Source organism: Heptranchias perlo, chromosome 6 (assembly GCF_035084215.1).
Source record: "Heptranchias perlo isolate sHepPer1 chromosome 6, sHepPer1.hap1, whole genome shotgun sequence".
NCBI classification, from domain to species: domain Eukaryota; kingdom Metazoa; phylum Chordata; class Chondrichthyes; order Hexanchiformes; family Hexanchidae; genus Heptranchias; species Heptranchias perlo.
This window is the reverse complement of record NC_090330.1, coordinates 63,181,888-63,202,964: the sequence shown is the minus strand read 5'-3', so window position 1 is coordinate 63,202,964 and position 21,077 is coordinate 63,181,888. Positions and strand designations below refer to the sequence as shown.

The following is a 21,077-nucleotide window of genomic DNA, read 5'->3' as shown; positions in this document are numbered from 1 at the left end:
TTATAATATACTCTTGCATTGTTACTTGTGTTAATGATTCTCCTTTCCCAACAGCTTTACTTCTTCACCAGGTGAAAATACGTTTACAGTGAACATTTATTCCCCTGGCGAGCAATTCACTCGGATTTGGGTACAGATATTGGACAGAAAGGATGGATCTTTCCTTGTCAGATACAGAATGTATGCAAGCTACAGGGACCTGGTAATTGAGGTTAAATTCCATGATGAACATATTGCTCGGTCACCATATGTTTTAAAAGGTACTTGTGATTTTTCTATATTATCATGAAACACCACAATGGTATGTTGGTATACAAATACATTGTATCGTGGAAGAGTTGGAGATAGGCTTGTACTTTTTGGCTTCTCTTGTGTTAAATTCCGGATCATAACTAGGCTACCTTGGGCAATTACTGAACAGAAATGAGGTGCTTTCCCACAGAAAGGGAGGAGAAAAGTGCAGGGGAAGGCATCTTGGGCCATTCTTGCTGCTCGGGAAATAGATATTTGCAGATGAATGAGAATGTGCAGTTGTCGTTTGCTTCATATGTCTTATTTCAAAATACCAGCCCTAATATATGAGCATTACTCTGTTGAAGTTTTTAATTGTATAGTTTTTCTTTTGCTGATTTCTAATTGGTGGATTGTTTAGAATGTAAGTGACTACATCACCACCAATGCCAATTAAGGCACAAAGCTCCTTTGAATTGTATTAATTGCAGTTGTAAACATATAATTATTTATGGTTGATCGCCTATGGTGTTGCACACGGGGAGTCAAGACCCAGTGTGTTATTCAGATGTTGTTCATTTTCCACACCGTTCACCTGAGGAAGGAGGAAGCCTCCGAAAGCTTGTGAAATTTAAAATAAATTTGTTGGACTGTAACTTGGTGTTGTAAAATTGTTTACAATTGTCAATCCCAGTCCATCACTGGCATCTCCACATCTTGTTCAGATGAAGCAGAGTTAGAAGGCAGGGGATAATTGGACCATGACACGCATACATAATAGTCATCATTTTAAAGTCATGCATTCTATCATTATTTTTATAATATATTTGATTATATTTATTATTCATATTGAAATAGCAAAATGTACAGCAATTTGGGGAGCAAAGTTGGTTGGAGCATGAGAGTTTCTCTGCAGTACAAGCTAAGGAACTGGGAGATTCAAATTTGTGGTGTTCCAACACCACCATTAGCAGGAGAGTGTAAAGAGAAGGATGTATCTGTCATACTTTGTACATCATTAACTCTTTCCAGTCCAGACAAACTAAAAGATTCTTTGAGTAGGATTATCACCAAACCAAAAGTCTGACACAATACAACGGCATTTCAACATGTGACACCATAAAGTGATGAGATGCAAGTTTGCACCTACAATCCCTTGCAGACGTCAGCTATGCATTTCTAAGGATGCACTGAGTGGAGGGAAAATCAGATGCAGTAATTATCAGGCCACAGTTGTATACTTCCTGGCAGTTGATTCAAGATCCTCCTAGGTCGAGCCCTACGAGAAGACAAGGCACAGTAAGCGGTGTTGGGAAAGCAGAAAATGCGCAATACATATCTTCTAATGGAGAGGCAAAGAAAAAATCTAGAGGGTTAGTTTTGCACACCTCTCAAGGAAGACTCGGACCACGATGGCCAGGGTGGGGTGGTTGGCGGGAGAGTTCGTCCACGGGGTTGGGGGAGGGGGAGTTCACGCGCAGCGGCGGGAGGAGGGAGAGTTCGCACGTGGTGGGGGGAGAAGGGAGAGATCGGGGGTGGGGGGAGGCCAATCGCAGGTGGGGATGGGGTGCAGCCGATCATGGGGAGGGAGAGATCGCAGCAGGTGGTCTGCTTTAGGGGCCGGAGGGAAGCACGCCTGCTTCTCCTGGCCCACAAGCGGTGCTGGAAAAGCACTTATCTGCTGGATCTGGCAGCTCCCACCTCCCTTTAGATTCCCGCCCTGGGAAACTCAGTCCGCAGCCATTAAATACAAATGGCTCCCAAAATCTGAGGAGCGCAGCTTCATTTAAAGATTATAATTATGGACTCACCTCTCCTGAACTGGTTACTTGGACGCTGCCGCGGTTTAACCGGAAGTAGGTGCATTCGCGGAGGGTTGGGTTCGGGGTTTCGCGTTTTATCAGTTTAACCCCTGACCCTCTCACCTGTCGTGAGTTGGGGAGGGGGGGTGGTTAAAATTCCCCTCATAGTTTCTGCCTCAAAAGGAGGCCTGAATCTGATGGCAGACTCTGAGAGTTCCATAGCCTCACAACTCTCTGTGTGAAGAAGTTTCTCCTGCCCTTTGATTTGGGCCCCGCCCCCCAAACTACTGGAATCTGTCTGTTTCTATATACCCTGTTCTATCCTTTCATAATTTTAAACACCTCTACCATATTGCCCCATAATCTCCGTTCTAACCAAAATGGACCCAATTTTTCAAGTCTTTCTTTGTATTTGTATTTCCTCATACCAGGCAGCATCATAGTGAATCTGTGTTGTCTCTGTTATTCTCTCTAAAGCTTCTATATCCTTCCCCTAGTGTGGAGCCTAATACTGCACATATTACTCTAACTGAGATCTTATTAAGATTTTATATCAGTTCATTATTATCTTTTGGCTTTTATATTCTCTACCTCTTCTATATAAAAACCTAGAATTCTATTAGAGTTTTCACAGCCTTATCAACCTGAGGGGCTGCTTTTAACGTTCTTGTGAATTTGCATCCCAAAGTCCCTCTGCTCTTCCATAGCATGACACCTATTTCCATCCAATGTATTTTTTTTACCAAACTGCATCCATCACACATTGAATTCCATCTGCCACTTCTTAGCCCATTTATCCCATATTATCAATATCCTTTTGCAGTTTTCTTTGGCCTTTTAAAGACTTAACAATACCACCTATTCTATAAGAACATAAGAAATAGGAGCAGAATTAGACCCCTTAAGCTTGCTCCACCATTCAATAAGATCATGGCTAATCATCTACCTCAACTCCACTTTCCTGCCCTATCCCCATATCCCTTGATTCCCTTTGTGTCCAAAAATCTATCAATCTCAATCTTGAATATACTCAACAACTGAGCATCCATAGCCCTCTGGGGCAGAGAATTCCAAAGATTCACAACCCTCTGAGTGAAGAAATTCTTCCTCATCTCGGTCCTAAATGGCCGACCTCTTATCTTGAGACTATGACCCCTGGTTCTGGACTCTCCAGTCAGAGGAAACAGCCTCTCAGCATCTACCCTGTCAAGCTCTCTAAGAATTTTATACGTTTCAATTAGATCACCTTTCATTCTAAACTCCAGAGAATATAAGCCCCATTTTACTCAATCTCTCCTCATAGGACAACCCTCTTATCCCAGGAATCAATCTAGTGAACCTTCGTTTCACCCCCTCTAAGGCAGGTATTTCCTTCCTTAGGTAAGGAGACCAAAACTGTACACAGCACTCCAGGTGTGGTCTTACCAAAGCCTTATATAATTGCAGCAAAACCTCCTTACTCTTCTACTCCAACCCCGTTGCAATAAAGGCTAATATACCATTTGGCTTCCTAATTGCGTGCTGTACCTACATGTTAACTTTCTGTGATTCTGTGACAAGGACACCCAAATCCCTGTCAATACCAGCATTTCTTACTCTCTCACCTTTTTAAAAAATATTCTGCTTTTCTAATCTTCCAACCAAAGTGAATAATTTCATATTTCCCCACATTATACTCCATCTGCCACCTTCTCGCCCACTCACTTAACCTGTCTATATCCCTTTGCAGCTTGTTTGTGTCCTCCTCACAGCTTACTTTCTCACCTAGCTTTGTATCATCAGCAAACTTGGATATATTACACTCGGTCCCCTCATCTAAGTCATTGATATATATTGTAAACAGCTGACGCCCAAGCACTGATCCTTGCGGCATCCCACTAGTTACAACCTGCCAACCCGAAAATGACCCATTTATTCCTACTCTCTGTTTTCTGTCCGTTAACCAATCCTCAATCCATGCTAATATATTGCCCCCAATCCCATGAGCCCTAATCTTGTGCAACAACCTCCTGTATCGAGTGCCTTTTGAAAAGCCAAATATACTACATCCACTGGTCTCCGTTATCTACCCTGCTAGTTACACTCAAAAAAAACTCTAATGGATTTGTCAAACAACATTTCCCTTTCATAAAACCGTGATGACTCTGCCTAATCACATTATGATTTTCTAAGTGCCTTGCCTCTACGTCCTTAATAATAGATTCTAGCATTTTCCCTACTACTGATGTCAGGCTAACTGGCCTATAGTTCCCTCCTTTCTTGAATAGCAGGGTTACATTTGCTACCTTCCAATCCACGAGGATCGTTCTAGAATCTAGGGAATTTTGGAAGATCAAAATCAATACATCCACTATCTCTGCAACCACCTCTTTTAAAAACCCTCGGGTATAGGCCATCAGGTCCAGGGGATTTGTCGGCTTTTAGTCCCGTTAATTTCTTCGGTACTTTTTCTTTATCAATCTTAACTACTTTAAGTTCCTCACTCTCATTGGACCCTTGGCTCCCCACTATTTCCACTATATTTTTTGTGTCTTCTACTGTGAAGACAGATATAAAATATTTGATTGTTGTTTCTACCATTTCCTTATTCTCCATTATAATTTCTCCTGTCTCTGCCTCTAAGGGACCCATGCTTACTTTTGCTAATCTCTTCCTTTTTATATACTTGTAGAAGCTCTTACAATTTTATATTTCTTGCTAGTTTACTCTCACATTCAATTTTCTCCCATTATCAATTTCTTGGTCATCCTTTGCTGATTTCTAAAACCCTCCCAATCCTCAGGTTTACTACTTTTTTTGTCAACATTGTAAGCATCTTCTTTTAATCTGATACTATCCTTAACTTCTCTAGTTAGCCACGGCTGGATCACTTTACCCATAGAGGTTTTTATTCCTCAAGGATTATGAATTATTTCTTTAAATGTTCGCCATTGCTTATCTACCATCATATCTTTTAATCTAATTTTCAAATCTATCTTAGCGAACACATCCCTCATACTTACGTAATTGGCTTTGTTTAACTCTATTACCCTAGTTTCGGACTTAACTACATCACTCAAACTCAATATGAAATTCTATCATATGATCACTCTGCCGCAGAGGATCCTTAACTATAAGATTACCAATTAACCCTGTCTCATTACACAATACTAGATCTGTAATAGACTGTTCCTTGTTGGTTCCTCGACATATTGTTCTAGAAAACTGTTTCGAATTCATTCCATGAACTCGTCCTCCAAACTACTTTTGCCAATTTGGTTTGCCCAGTCTATATGACTATTAAAGTCCCCCACAATTATTGCATACTCTTGTTACATGCTCCTCTAATTTCCTGATTTATACCCTGTCCAATTCTATAACTACTGTTAGGGGGCCTATAAACTACTCCCACCAGTGTTTTCTGCCCCTTGTTATTTCTTAGCTCCACCCATGCTGATTCTACATCCTGATTTTCTGAGCGAAGATCCTTTCTCACTACTGCCTTTATCTCATCCTTTATTATCAGGGCTAACCTCCCCTGCTCCTTTTCCATTTTGCCTATTTTTTCTAAGAGTCAAATATCCTGGAATATTTAGTTCCCAACCTTGGTCACCCTACAACCATGTCTCAGTAATGGCTTCTAGATCAAACCCATTTATCTCTATTTGTTCCATGAATTCATCTATCTTGTTATGAATGCTTCGTGCATTCAGGATAGAGCCTTTAATTTTAACTTTTTACTTTAGTCATTAATGCCCTATTACCTTTGTTAATCTCTCTGTCCCTTCCTGACACACTGCTTGTTTTTACCCAAATCACTACTAGCTTTACAGCAATGACTTTTCTCTTTAGACTTATAAATTTGCCCTTACCTGAACCTTCCCCTCCCCCCGCCCCTCTTATTAGTTTAAAGCCCTATCTACTGCCCTAGTTATTCAATTCGCCAGGACACTGGTCCCAGCCCGGTTTAAGTGGAGCCTGTCTCAACGGAACAGCTCCCTCTTTCTCCAGTACTGGTGCCAGTGCCCCATGAATTGAACCCCCTGCTTCCCACACCACTCTTTCAGTCACTCATTTAACCATCTAATCTGTTTGTCCCTATGCTAATTTGAGCATGGCTCAGGTAGTAATCCTGAGATTATTACCTTTTCAGGTTCTGCGTTTTAATTTGGACCCTAGCTCCTCAAACTCCCTCAGCAGAACCTCATTCCTAGTTCTACCTATGTCATTGGTTCCTATGTGTCATTTCCAAATTTTGTCCCCACTGGCACAAGTGTGGGGACTTGTGAAATGTCCCCAAGTCGCATTTCCCCAGTAACTTGGGGAAATTTGTACTTTGTAGAATACATTTGAAATAATACAGATATCTCCAGGAATGTTTCAATCAATGCTGCATTCACCACATTAGGTGGAAACCTATTCCATAAGTTATCAGTGCTCCAGCAATACTCCTGCACAAACTTGGGGTTCCTTAAGTCTTGGCTTTTGCCAACATATTACGAAAAATATCTGGACTTAGGTAAGTGGAATGCGTACCCTTTGTGGAGGCAGTGTGCAGTCCACATTAGGCAAGCAGAAACTCTACTTAGGTGGATTTCTCACTGACAAAAGTTTGTAGACTTTTAAGCAGGATGATATTAGACAAAAGCATCCACCTTGGATGCTGGAAATCTGAAATAAAAACAAAAAATGCTGGAAATACTCAGCAGGTTAGGCAGCATCTGTGGAGAGAGAAACAGAGTTAATGGGGGTGATTTTAGGAGGCAAATGCGGGTGCGTTGGGGGCGGGGGGTTCCAAAAATCATGCAAATCCCGTTTGGGTTCGGAAGCCGGCTCCAACCCGCCGGCTTCCAAGTTTCCCAGGGACCGACTTGTGCGTGCGTGGACGACACAAAACCGGAAGTCCCGCTGGCAGTTAAAGCCGGCGGATTGACAGTTAAAGAGTCAAATGTACCTCATTGAGGTACTTAAGGCACTTTACCTGTGACAGAGTAAGTGATTAGAAAGATTTTTAATTTACCTGGGTGGCTTGCCTACTGCTTCTGAAACACGCCTGAAGGGCCGGTTCAGGGAGAAAGAAACTAAATCAATTAAATAAAAAAACATGCAATGAAGTGAAAACACTAAATGCACCTACCTTTTGAAACCTATGTTATTTGTCCTCCCCTCTCCCCGATCCTTTTTTCCCCCCCCCCCCCCCCCCGGGCCCAGTCTTCCAGTGCAGCGCCGGATGACATCTGGCTCTCTCTCTTTCCGCCCCCACCCCCCCTCCCCGCGTTGCAGCTCCTGATGGCAGCCAGCCTGTCAATCAGGCTAGCTGCTGGGCACGAAACCTGGAGAGGACATTAACCACTATCAATCAACATGCGATTGTGTCGGAAATGGTAAATTTGGTTCATGCGGGTTTGCCACGCGCCCAATTGCCCCCCGCTGCCAACCCACCTCCCCGCTAATATCGGGGCCAATGTTTCAGGTCGATGACCTTTGGTCAGAACTGGAAGAAGTAAAGATTTAAGAGTTTTTAAGTAAGTACAGAGCCAGGAGAAGGGGCGGGCGGTGGGGGGGGAGTAGGGTGAGGGGAGGAAAGAACAAGAGTGAAGGTCTGTTATCTGATAGAGTGGAGGGCAGGAGTGATTAAATGACAAAAGGGATGATGGTGCAAGGCAAAGGGGGGGTGGTACTGGTACAAGTAAAGAAACAAAAGATTGGTCTAAAGGAGTTGTTAGTGGCAACAGCAGATCCATTACCAGCACCGACTGAAAAAATGGGAGCAATGGTTATGATCTGAAGTTATCGAAATCACTTTTGAGTCCGGAAGATTGTAAAGATGATATTAGACATCTGACTGACCAAAAAAACCCACTAAATATGGAGCAATTACTCCCCAAATTACGTTTGGCTGCTGGCTCCTTACCTTATAATCATGTTACTTAGTTCTATTTTCTGGATTTAGAACAAAGAACTTCTCCACATCTGCCCACCATTTTCTTTCATGTTTTAAACTTAGATTTATACCCCAATGTACTCTCAACTTCGTAAATAGGATCTAAAGTTTGATCTTCATTTCAAGATTAAATTTGAAGCAACTTCATTTGTAAACGTTCAGAATTTCTAAATGAATATTATTTTTTATATATATGTATAATGTGTATAAAAAAGAATATTTTCTCAGTCTCATGATCTGAGTCCATAATATAGGAAAATGCAGATGTAAATCCATGGCACAGCATTTAGAGCAACACACTACAGATACTAGGCTGTCCAATACGCAGTGACCTTAAAAGGACTATGATTTCACAATGATATTAATCCACATTTGTTCATAAAGTATTAGAAGAATTCTAAGTGTGTCATCATTTCAAAGTTTGCAGATGATACAAAACTCGGAAATGTAGTAAGCAGTGAGGAGGATAGTAACAGTCTTCAGGAGGACATAGACAGACTTGTGAAATGGGAAGATACATGGCAGATGAAATTTAACGCAGAGAAGTGTGAAGTGATTCATTTTGGTAGGAAGAATGAGAGGCAATATAAACTAAATGGTACAATTTTAATGCGGTGCAAGAACAGAGAGACCTGGGGGTGTATGTACACAAATCTTTGAAGGTGGCAGGGCAAGTTGAGAAGGCTGTTAAAAAGGCATACAAGATCCTTGGCTTTATAAATAGAGGCATAGAGTACAAAAGCAAGGAAGTTCTGCTGAATCTTTATAAAACACTGGTTAGGCCCCAGCTGGAATATTGTTTCCAATTCTGGGCACCACACTTTAGGAACGATGTCAAAGCCTTAGCGAGGGTGCAGAGGAGATTTACTAGAATGGTACCAGGGATGATCGACTTCAGTTACATGGAAACTGGAGAATCTGGGATTGTTCTTCTTGGAGCAGAGAAGGTTAAGAGGAGATTTTGAACGCTAAGGAGAAACTGTTTCAAGTGGCAGAAGGATCAGTAGCCAGAGGACACAGATTTAAGGTGATTGACAAAAGAACCAGTGGCGACAGAGGAAACATTTTTTTTATGCAGCGAGTTGTTACGATGTGGAATGCGCCAATACCTTTTCCTCATTGCTGACCTATCTTTGAGAAAAGCTCAAACATGGGATTTTGTTACTGGCAATCTGGAACTCCATTCCCACCTCCTAGGATCCCCACCCAGTATTTCCACACACTGTGACTTCTGCCCCACCCCCCCACTTTTGAATGCTTCCACACCTCACTAGCTCCATTCCAATGCTACCATACCGAAGGGCCCATCTCTTTCTCTCTCCCACACCCCAGGACTCTGCTTTTCATCCCCCAACTCCAGTGCATCTGTTCCTGAAAACCCATTCCTACCAGAGCTTGGTACTCCCTAATCCTCCCACACAGCATGTAGCAGTATTAAAGAGTTGTGGTGTTGGGAGGGTGGATGTTGGATGCAGGAGCTTTACAAACAAGGGCAATGTGTTGTAGGAGCATCAGGTATATATTTATAATGTTATGTGTCTCAAATATTATTTGTCTTTTTACATTAAGGGGCTTATTTAACTTGTATCTGTGGTGTTTGTGATTAATGTGTCTTTCACATTTGTGAAAGAATTCCCATTATACGTTGTCACCGGTGCAATCTCCTATGTATAGCATATTCTTTACATGCCGCAAGAGGAAGTTAGGACATTTTCTACAATGTTATATATTTTAGTTAGTGGGCCGTGTATGGTGTGTACAAGTTCCAATAATTTACTATAAATGCAATATTGTTCATACCTTGTCATACATCTTCACTGTTATTGCTGTAGAATTTTACAGGATATCAGCACAGATATTACGTGATGAGCTTGCAATGATCCAAATTTACATTCATATTCAAAAAGTAAAATGGATTGCACTCAGAGAACATGCATGGATAGACAAGGTTTTAATGGTACAATTATCATATTATTTTGGTGACTTGTGATTTTCTGTAAGATTTTGTTTGGTAGGTTATTGGTAACAGTGAATGCATTCTTGCCCTTACAGACCATGTGTACCATGAGTCCTGTGACTGTCCACAAGAAGATGGAACTAAGTGGTACAAGGACATGCACTGTCCTCAGTCTTTTCCACAAATACAACGAGATTTGGCTTATTTTCCTTTTGTGGATCCAGACAGAATTGCTGTAGAAATTTCAAAAAGATTTGGTCAAAGACAAAGTCTGTGCCATTACACAATAAAAGATGATAAGGTATTTGTGTTTGATTTTATCTGCAGATTTAACAGTAATGCTAAATCTATACTTATGAAGAGAGTTTCAGAATGATCCAGATTTTAGTCAAAGCAGTGTTCTTATAAAGCATTAGTGTAGTTCATTGACTGGAAACCTGTATCATGCTCTGAACATGCTGGGTGTCACATGCAGTCAGCTCCCATTGTTTTCAACATGACAAATACTGAGGTGAACCTCGACTGCCATTCTTTCACCTAACACTCAACATAGTTTTTGTGTTTGTCATTTAAATTAAGTGTGACAATTTTATGCAAAAAAAATTGTACTCTATGATAAATAATATCTATATTAACTTTTGTGTCTGTAAAAACATAGAAATTGTGATTATAGAAATATAGCAATATGTGTGTCCCTTTTGACTAATTAGATCTCAGGACCATAGGTGTAGTACCACTGATGATTGGGTCAGTCACATAAATTATTACATTTATATTCTACCAAAATAAGTTTCTGTGGTATATATAACTGCTGTGACAGTTTCCCTCATTCCGGACAATATTTGTTAAACAGGTAAATTTCAAGGTTACTTTTCATTTGTGTACTGAAATTAGAAAATCTAACTTTTAGGTTCACATTCCCACCCTGCATGGCATATGGTGTTGGCCCCTTCTTGCTCCTGTGTTGACTTTGCATGCACTCTTCCTGCTACTTGCCCAGGGCTTGGCCACAGCAGTCACACCTTTGTATGGGACAGTTCAACCTTGTCTCTTGTCCTCACCCTCAGCTCTGCCTGCTCCTCCCACATCCTTCTGACCCAGTGTAACCTCAGCCTTGACAACTAGAGCCACCCAAATCCTCAGTTCCACACTTTGAGGCTGTCTGAAGCTGTTCAGACCACCAGTTCCACTTTGCTCCTATTTGCTATCCAAGGAATAGAGCAACCCACCTGCTTCACAGCGACACTGAGCTGGGGCCTAGAAATGTCACCTGCGCAGGCTGGAGAGACAGCTCACTCCATACCTATCACTGGCTGGCCTGCAGCCTCACTCACACTCCAGGCTGGGACTTGCCATGCACTATGTACAATGGTAAATACAGAATAATTATCTCAAGATTGTAAACATGAATTATCTGAGTGGACTAAAATTGGAATAATTCATTAATTGTGATGGACTGTAAATTGAATAGTTTATTACCTGACAAGTATAAATACGGTTACTCTCCTCACTCTCAACAAGCATTGGATGTCAGTCAGAAATGCTTTGTTGATTATATTCTGGAATTAATTTCTCTAGACCATGAATTAAGAATGAGCATTTCTTGTATGTTACTAGGAAGGCAGATAAAAGGAGCTAGATTTTTAAAAAAGGTGATATCAAAGAATGCAGAGTGTTACAGAAATGAACAGTAGTAAAGAGATACAAAAATGGGCCAAAAGAGCTACAAGAGCAGTGGGGGCAGAAACAGGAAAGTCAAAATATAAGGAAGAATATGCAATGTGTTTAAATAATTAAAAGCCTAACATCTAGCATGTACCTGTAGTGCAAAGGAAAATGTCTTGTAACCCTTCTAAGTGTCAGATATGCAAAGTGTCCATCTTACCCCTAATTGGCTCAAATATTATTATATTGATTTTTTAAAAATCATTTAATTGAATAATGTGAATTGCCTCAAAAACATTAAGCTGTTAAGAAAACTATGCATGAATGAGCCTCCACCACTAAAAACAAACAGCATAAAAGAAACTAACAATAAATAACTATTGAGGAGAACGGGGAACCAATGAAATCATCTGAAATGTTTTTTGAAAACAATTTCAATTGCCATCTTTTACCATTGGATATAGTATCAAAAGGTTTCCCACATAGTAAACACATTAAAAAGTTACATTAGAATTCAGAACGAAATCTATGGTGCTACATGGTTTGTATTTGAAACTAGTTCAATAGTTTTTCTCTCCACAGGCTCACCCTTCTCTCGGGTCTCGTGTTAATTCTGCTACATTCAGAAAAAATGTCAAGCTGGTATATGTCATAGAACAGTGGCAGCAACCACTTGTGCACCATAAGCGTTAAATTCCAGTGCCTCTGCACTGCAGAGAATCCTTTGTTTTATATTTAAAAACACCAGGTGATGTTTTATATGTTACTCACAAATTAAGTAATGTAGGCTGAACTCACTTTGTATATTATAGCTCACATTTTAATTACAGTTTTATAATTTAACTGAATCAAGTTATATCTATGTCCACATCTCTATATATATCTTTCTGTCACTCTTCAGACGTTACAAACTGCCTGATGTAAACTTCGAAAGTATAAAGAACCAAGAGTTTATCAATTCCAATGTATAGAAAAGCTCTCCAGTAACAGAAAATACCAGAACTACAACATCGGTAGGCTCTTAAATGAGTGTTCCACAAACAAAGCCAGGGTTCTGACCTCCAGCTTGAATAGCAATTAACCTTTGAACAAACGGTCAGTGTTTACGTAACATCAATTAGACTTTGTAGCATTAAAAGGGATGTAAACATTTAGCAGCAGTATAATACTTTATGGTTCTGGTGGGCCCACTGTTTTGCCAGTGTTTTTTATTTTTGTTTCAGTCCTGCATTTGCAGGTGTTTTTTCTCTTTTTCCAAATTCCCCCATTTTCTCACCTTTTTGTTTGCTTGGGCCTCTTAAATGTCTTTCACCTCCTTTAACTATTTGCACATTTTTTTTCTTTTAATTTCTTTCCAGAATTCTACTGATAATCCTTTATGTCATCTAACAATTTTCTTTTATGTAGCTTGCAGGCCATTTAACACGTTAACTCTGTCTCCATGATGGGAGCATCAGTTGTTTATCCCCCTCCCCTTTGTCTCTTTTCCAACATAATTGAAATGCTTGCTTATCGATTAGTTTGTAGTTCTAACGATGTTAATTTGTCCTTTCTCTTCACAGGGATTTGGCTGATTTGTGTATTTCCACCATATTCTGTTTTTATTTCAGCATTTGCAATCTTTTCTTTATTTGTGTTTTACATGGTTTTTCCTGTCCTTATAAAACAACCCACCCTCTGATACAATCTAAAATTTACTAAAATTCTTGAGATTTCCTGTTTATCACAAATTTTTCTTGTTGCCATGATTTAATAATGCTGTTCTAACTTGGTAATGCCTAGCGATAGCACATATAGTGTAACAGTAATGCTGGCCTCTATTACTTTTAATAGGTAACACTAATGCCTGCTATTCAATCCTCCTATGTGATGCGAGGCATCCAGCTCTGCCGCTATTTTCGTTTTGCTACTTGGCTAGCTTTACCTCAATATCCCCACTTCTCTTCACCATCTCTGCCTGCTACCAGCTCCTCTACCCAGACTCTTCCTCACTGTATTGGCTTCTCCCACTAACTGTGGCCTTTCCACCTCTTGTGCTCGCCCCCCTCTTTCTCCACCTATCTCCTGCATCTCATTTCTGCCTCTCACGACCTGTCAGCAATCCTCCAAAGTCCTCTGCCGTCTTTGCCACTGCCATAGCCTTTCCATGATCTCCTGTCTTCCAGGGCAGCCTGCATAACCTTTCTGCTAGTGGCTGCCTCTCACAGCCTGCCTAACTATCCTTCCCACTGCCATTATTCCCCTTCCCTTCCCCATTTCTGCCAACCTTTTGTTCCCATTTCTATTTGTCGCCTTCTGGGTTGTTCACTAATATTTCTCCTGTGCCCCACAACTCTGCCTCGGGACCATTTGTAGCCTTCTGCATCTCACCATCCTCCTTCTGCTCTGTTTGCAGCCTTCTCTTGTATCCTGCAGTTTTCGCTTTCCTTTCCAGCTGGATCTGTCTTTTGTCACACTCCTCCACCATCATTTTCCTGGTGTTTTCAGTCTATGTCTCCCTTTTTTCCCTTTTTTATCACCTGTTCACCTTCCTTTTCTGCCTCTCTTCCTCTCCTCACCCAATAAGTTTTTAATCCATCAAGAGTTCAAAACCAGAGCATGTAATATTGCTCTATGTCTCCCTCTCCTCCCACTTTTTTTTTTACCCCTTCACTTTTTATTTTTTTTACCCCCTCACATCTCTCCCACTCCTCCCAATTAATTTTTTTCAACAATCAAAAGGATAAAAACATGGCGCAGGACAAAGGAGCACATCAGGGACACAGTCACATAGAAATCGCAATACAGACAAAAACAAATAACTCACATACATACAGTTATATACAGATCAAGCAGCAAAGTATTCCACCAGACAAACGGACATCACTTAAGAAAAACAGTTAACAGTTCACTACAACACATGCATCATTAATAGCATAAATCAGATGTGCATACACAGACACAAAAAAGCAACACACTCAAACAAATCAATAGCACAGATGCAAACAATCATCAACTGTATGATACATCATTCAACACACAAGCATCATGTCCCCAAACATCATCGAACTGCCAAGTTCACACAAAATACTTCAGATAAATACATCAACAACTTGCACTTATATTGCACCTGTGACAAACAAGATATTCTACAGTACTTTACAAAGGAATAAAAAGCAGAAAGGATACCAATCCAAGGAAGACAGGTTTGGGAGTGTTGACTGAAGGCTAGGTTGAAAAGATGAGCTTTGAGGAGGCTTTAAAGGAGGACAGAGAGGTTTAGGGAGAGAGTTCCAGAAAGTACAGTCGAGGTGACTGAAAGCTCTGCCAGCAATGGTGAGGCAGAGGGAGGGGATGTAAACACAGGAGGCTGGAGTTGGAGGTCCAAAGGGTGTGGGAGTAATGCCAGCCATTATCGCTTTCCACATCTTTTAAAGTTTGTACTATGGGTTAAATTCAGTGACTGTATAATTTAATTCTCATGTTAATCATATTTTTAAAAAATATTTTAGGTTTACGTAAAAACATTTGGAGAACATGTTGGCTTTCGGATATTCATGGATTCCATTTTGCTGTCCCTGACCCGAAAGGTAAGCAATCTTGCTTCTGTTTAAGCAAGTGTTACAAATCAAACAATCTCAGCCAAGGTCAAAACTTTAACATCCATGGTTCAGTGGTAGCACTCTCGTCTCTGAGTCAGAAGGTTATAGGTTCAAGTCCCACTCCAGAGACTTGTGCACAAAATCTAGTGCTAAGGGACTGCTGCGCTGTCTTGAGGTGTGTCTTTCAGATGAGACATTAAACCGAGGCTCCATCTGCCCTCTCTAGTGGACGTAAAAGATTCCATGGCACTATTTCGAAGAAGAGCAGGGGAGTTCTCCCCAGTGTCCTGGCCAATATATATCCCTCATCAAACAGATTATCTGGTCATTATCACATTGTGGGACCTTGCCTTGCACAAATTGGCTGCTGCGTTTCCTATATTACAACAGTGACTACATTTCAAAAGTATTTCATTGACTGTGAAGTGCTTTGGGATGTCCTGAGGTCATGAAAGGCGCTATATAAATGCAAGTTTTTTTTTTCTTTTTTTTTGTTCCATATTTTTTGTCCTTTAAAAATGTACATTGGAATTTTAAAAATATATTTTAATTGTAAGTGCATGATTCAAAATGGATGTGTTCCCAGACATTTTATTCTGTTGTATTACATGTAAAGACTTACTCTTGATATTTTCCATCTTCCTATAAATACATGAATATTAACTTGCAATCTCAAGTTATCCGTTTGAGAAATTTCTGTAATTGTGCTTGAACTCATAGCCAATTAGGATTATTTTGGGTGGGGAATTTTAAAAAAAGAAATAGATGCTATTTAATATTAACCCTTTCCTGTCATTGCTGGGAGTATTAGGCCTTTCCTGCCACTGAAACTATTATCCATATTTTTGTCACCTCCAAACTCGACTATTCCAATGTCCTCCTTGCTGACTTTCCTTCATCCTTTTGCCCCATAAACTCCAACTTGTATAAAAGGATATAAGCAATTGCATATCATACTCTGAACCCCTTGTCCCATTACTCCCATTCTCTTGTATCTACAATGGCTCCGTCTCTCAACACATAAAATTTAAAACTTTTATTCTCGTTTTCAAATCCCTCCATGGCCTTGCCCCTCCTTAAATCTGCAACCTCCTCCAGACCTACTCTCTCACACTTTTCAGGCTTCCTCCTATGCATCCCATCTTCCCTCCATCCTAACCGTGGTAGCAGAGCTTTCAGTTGCCTAACTCCTGCTTTCTGGAACTCCCTTCCAAGATCCTTTGCCTCTCTACCTCTGTCTCCTGATTTAACAACTTTCTCAAACCCATCTCATGTTTTGGGATACTTTGACCATTTTTAAACTGAAAGACACAGGCAGGGAGGTGTTTGCAACAGGAGGGCTGCAAAGGCAGTCAGGTTTCTTGATGAGAACGTTGTTGGGGCTTTCGCTGAGGCAAAGTGATCAGAAAAGGTGGAGAATAATTAGAAGCAATCTGTTTAAGTCAAGTAAGAGAACCCAAAGGTGAGGCGTAGTATGGCGTATTCTTTATTTTGCATTATTAGGTAAAGATAAATTGCACAGATTGAATTAAGTGGCCCCAATCATAACAGCTGTTTTGTATGTTTACCTTGCTGTGAAATAAAACAGCTTAACAATTTGTGTTAAGCCTCGTCTCACCAGACATTTGCTCAGGCCACCTTTGGAGAGATTGAAGAAGTACACATGCAAAAGACATGAATATCCAATTCAGGTCACAAGAGGGTACTATTGTTGCACTCCAAGTTATTGTATAATGCAAGTATATCAAGGACATTGTGAGTCTGTAAAATTAAGACAGTCATATTACTTAAGGGACCGACTGACAACAATAAACCTAAGAAGGTATCTATGACAGGCCTGAATTTGTAACATTTTTTCTCCCAAGCCTTCCCTCACCGCTCCTAAACTCTTCCCTCCTGGCTTGGTGTTTCTGTTCCTCTTACTACAATTCTGTAAAAGTCTTGACATTTTGTACATCATCAACAACAACAACAACTTTGCATTTGTATAGAGGCTTTAATATAGAAAAATGTCCCACGGCACTTCTCAAAAGCCTAATCAGACACCAAACCAGATGCCGAACTAAAGTAGGAGTTATTAGGAGGGGGCGAGTAAAAACTTGGTGAAAGAGATGGGGTTTAAGGAGCACCTTAAAGCAGGAGAGGGAGGTGGAGAGGCAGAGGGGTTAGGGAGGGAATTCCAGAGCATAGGACTTAGACAACTGAAGGCACGGCTGACAGTGGTGGGGCGAAGGGAGTGGGGGATGAATAAGAGACCGGAGTTGGAGGAATGCAGAGTTCTCTGAGCATTGTAGGACTGGAAAAGAATACAGAGATAGGGAGGATTGAGGCCATGGAGCATTTAAACAAGAGGATGAGAATTTTAACTTTGGCTCCTGGTCCCCCAATACCTCAATGTAGGTCAGAGAGCACTGGGGTGATATGTTGGTAGGACTTGGTATGGGATAGGATATGGGCAAACAGAGTTTTGAATGAAATCAAGTTTATGGAGGGTGGAAGATGGGAGGCCGGTCAGGAGAGCATTTGAATAGTAGAGTCTGGAGGTTACAAAGGTGATGATGAGAGTTTCAGCAGCAGCTGGGCAGAAACAGATGATGTTAGAGTTGGAAGTGGGCGGTCATTGTGATGGAGAAGATATGGGGTCGGAAGCTCAGTTCAGGGTCAACTAGGACGCTGAGGTTGTGCACAATCTGGTTCAGCCTGAGATAGCGGCCAAGGAGAGAGATGGAATCGGTGGCTAGGGAATGGAGTTTGTGGACGACAGCTGCAGAAGTAATGTGGCAAATGTAGGGCCAAAGGCTAGACAGTTGAGAGTTTGAAAGTACAATTGTAAGTGAGTTGAGGGAGATTTTATTCCACGGGAGGATGCAGAAGGAAACAGAGTTGAAAAGGGTTAGGGGGATGTGAATGGTGAGGGATACAAGGAAATGATTGGCGATGGTCTTATCTGTGATCAAGACAATAGGACTAGTGAGGCCACATAAGATGACACGGTTGAAGGGTGGCCGTGAATATGGGTAGGAGAGTTTCTATGTAGGGAGAGGTTAAGGGAGGACAGGGAAATGAGAGGAGAAAGGGCCAGGTGAGTGAGATGGAGATTGAAATCGGCGAGAATGCGGAATTGCTCTGTACAGAGGTTGAGGAAGGAAAGGAGGGTAGCTGTCGCCCTGCCACAAGCTTTATCAAGCCTCAGCTTGGCTGGTAGAAGAAGCATCTTTCTAAATTCTCATTCAGATTAAAATCCTATTGGTTGAGCACAGATAACAGTGACAATGGTCACAGAGTGATACATGAATCAGAGTACAGTTTTTAAAAAAAGAACAATGCAAATATTATTTGTTGAAGATGTATCTCTAATGCTGCATCTTTTCAAATTTTCATAGATTAGGTGCTTGGTTTGGCTATGCTGAAATCTCACTAAACATACAAGAACTGAAATGGTAAAGGCTGAAGTCTACTAACAAAATTGATTTGCCAATAAAACTCTGGTGCAGTGTGTTCATGCTAATGTGTTTTGCTTTTAGGTAAAAATACAAGATTTAGAGTTCTTCGTAAATCTTGGAGACTGGCCTTTAGAAAAGAGAAAAACTGCTGAGAAGCTTCACCCTATTTTCTCCTGGTGTGGGTCAGATAATACAAGAGATATTGTAATGCCAACATATGACATTACTGATTCAGTTCTAGAAACTATGGGACGGTAAGATGTTATTTACAATTGCATTACTTAAAATTAGCTTTTTAATTTTAGTTGACAAATGTATAAGTAATCCATAGTATCCAGTAATCAATGTGTTAAGACAAATTATATTTGTCAGTGATGCCTTAATCTTCTTTGCCCAACTAGTCATAGTGCCAACAAGCAAATATAAATTGTGCTCAAGGTGGCAGTAGGCACATGAATGACTTAACTAACTTTACAGAAAAACAAGGAGGGTCTTCAGATACTGTTAGCAACATTTTAGGATATAATGTTCCAGCTAGCCGTCTGGGCAACCTGAGTAGAAAAATCTCTACTATTAATTCAGATTAGCAGTTCTTAAAGGAAACTATCTAACTGAGTTGCCCAATAATCCTAAATATTCTAAAGGGAGAGATCTGTATCCTTATTATGATTTCTGCTATCTAAACGGTCACGGTGTTTTTAATTGATCAGAGGTAACAATGATTTATTACACAAAAAATAATCTTCCAACATTTCCAGCAAAATCCTTTGTGAACGTCTGAAGACATCCATGAGGTAAAAAGATGCTCAAAAAGCCTGCAATTATTAAAGGACATTGCATTTCCTTGTTTACTCCAAAGTGCATAATTTGTTAATTTTGCTTTTTCTTTGTATTTGTGGCTTCATGAAAGTTCTACTCCAGTGACATTATGATCATATTGAATGCTGTCCACAGCCCTTTGCTTCCTTTCTTAATAACAGGATACTGAAGTGGAGGTCTGTACAAATGTCTGCTCCCATATTGCCTTAAATCAAACATTTTAAATCATAAAGCTCTAGGGAGAAGTGAAAAACTAGTAATACTTCTATATTACTGCGATTCTGTCAATGGAAATTATTCAGTAATGTGTGAAGCTTTATGCAGTATAAACAGGGCAGATTTGGCACAACAAGGAACTGTGCCTGTGTGTTTTGTACATGCAGTTTCGCAAGTCACAATTACGACCACTGGAGAGCCATGTTAATTTTGCTGGTTAGACCACGGACTTCCCAAATGTTGGAGGAAGGTTCATACAGGCCATCAATGTGAGCTTAATCTGCCCATGGCTAAACCCTAAATGTACCAATGCACTATTTATATTAGCAGTTAAAGACAGAGTTAATTCCCCTTTCTAGGAGCTGTCATTGCTTTAAATGGCAAGAGTATTGGGTTGTTAATATTGCAGGATTGCCATAAATGGTATTCGTTCTTTTGGAGACAACCCTGTAGAATATAAGGGTCAGAAAAGGCAACACAATCTCCATTTACAACATTTAGAATTGTGCGATAATTCAATTTCTCTTTATTAAGTATCAAGGTGGACAACAAATAGGTGCTGTCCTGACTTACTTCCATTAGATGGCCATCTTCATAATTTTGCCTCAAAGTGACAGTTATTTAAAACAATAATGTCTTGGATGTTGTTGAAATGTCTCGAAGCACTTAATAATGAAATACTTTTGGAATACAATTGACTGTTACTTGTATAAATAAACAATAGTTATGTTGACTCCAAATTTTCACAAGCATGATGTGTCCACATAAAAATAGTGGGGCGGAACTTCATCTGCCCACTAGTTGCACCCCTGGCCTCATCCCACTTTCAGGGTCAGGGGCATTTGTGTAAATCAAGCCATTTGTGGCACAGCGGGGATGCCCACTTGCAGAATGAAGAAACTAATTGCAGAGCCACATTGCAGCATTGAAGAGCAAGGTTTGCCAGTGGAAGATTTCAGAAAGAAATGGCCGGTTTCCAAATAGGCAGTTGTAGTTCCCTACGACAACTCCAGGCAAAGCATGTAAGCCTGCTTCGTGCAGGCGTCATTGCTTTGGGAGCAGTTAAAGCGGGACTGGTGGGAATTTGGCTGGATGATGTCATGCCATCAGCCTTGCTTCTTTCACTCACAACCCTCACAGAGGGAAGCAGACACAAGAAACACCTGCCCCACTCTCAGCGCAAACTCCGACAGACACAAAACTGGGTGAACCCGGCAGAACTTGGTCTTACCCTAATTTCTTCCCCAAACATGGCAAAATAGATGTGTCATTTCAGGGCCATTATGTCAAAAAGATAGTAGAGGTTGTGAAAGTGATAGTTTGATATGTAGATTTATTTCTCACTTACAAGGCTGCAACTTCGAATAAAGCTGAGTGGTTGTTTGGTTACTACCATTTCTCTGGATCTCCTGCAAAGTTTGTCCCAAATCCAACTTTACC

The 21,077-nt window shown here is 40.6% G+C and overlaps 1 protein-coding gene across 7 annotated transcripts in view; it reads left to right on the top strand.

The window, feature by feature from the left end:
* Positions 1–21,077, top strand: part of poglut2 (protein O-glucosyltransferase 2) — a 76,457-nt gene that overhangs the window by 12,161 nt on the left and 43,219 nt on the right. For 3 of the 7 annotated variants that reach the window (XM_067986407.1, XM_067986406.1, XM_067986405.1), the window contains exons 2-5: positions 55–260; positions 10,009–10,214; positions 15,070–15,147; positions 18,684–18,856. In XM_067986407.1, the coding sequence (XP_067842508.1) occupies positions 179–260; positions 10,009–10,214; positions 15,070–15,147; positions 18,684–18,856 (539 nt within the window). In that variant the 5' untranslated portion in view covers positions 55–178. Of the gene's footprint in view, positions 1–54; positions 261–10,008; positions 10,215–12,160; positions 12,327–12,479; positions 12,674–15,069; positions 15,148–18,683; positions 18,857–21,077 lie in introns of those variants that run through there. The other 4 variants (XM_067986409.1, XM_067986408.1, XM_067986410.1 and 1 more) reach the window with 4 other exon arrangements.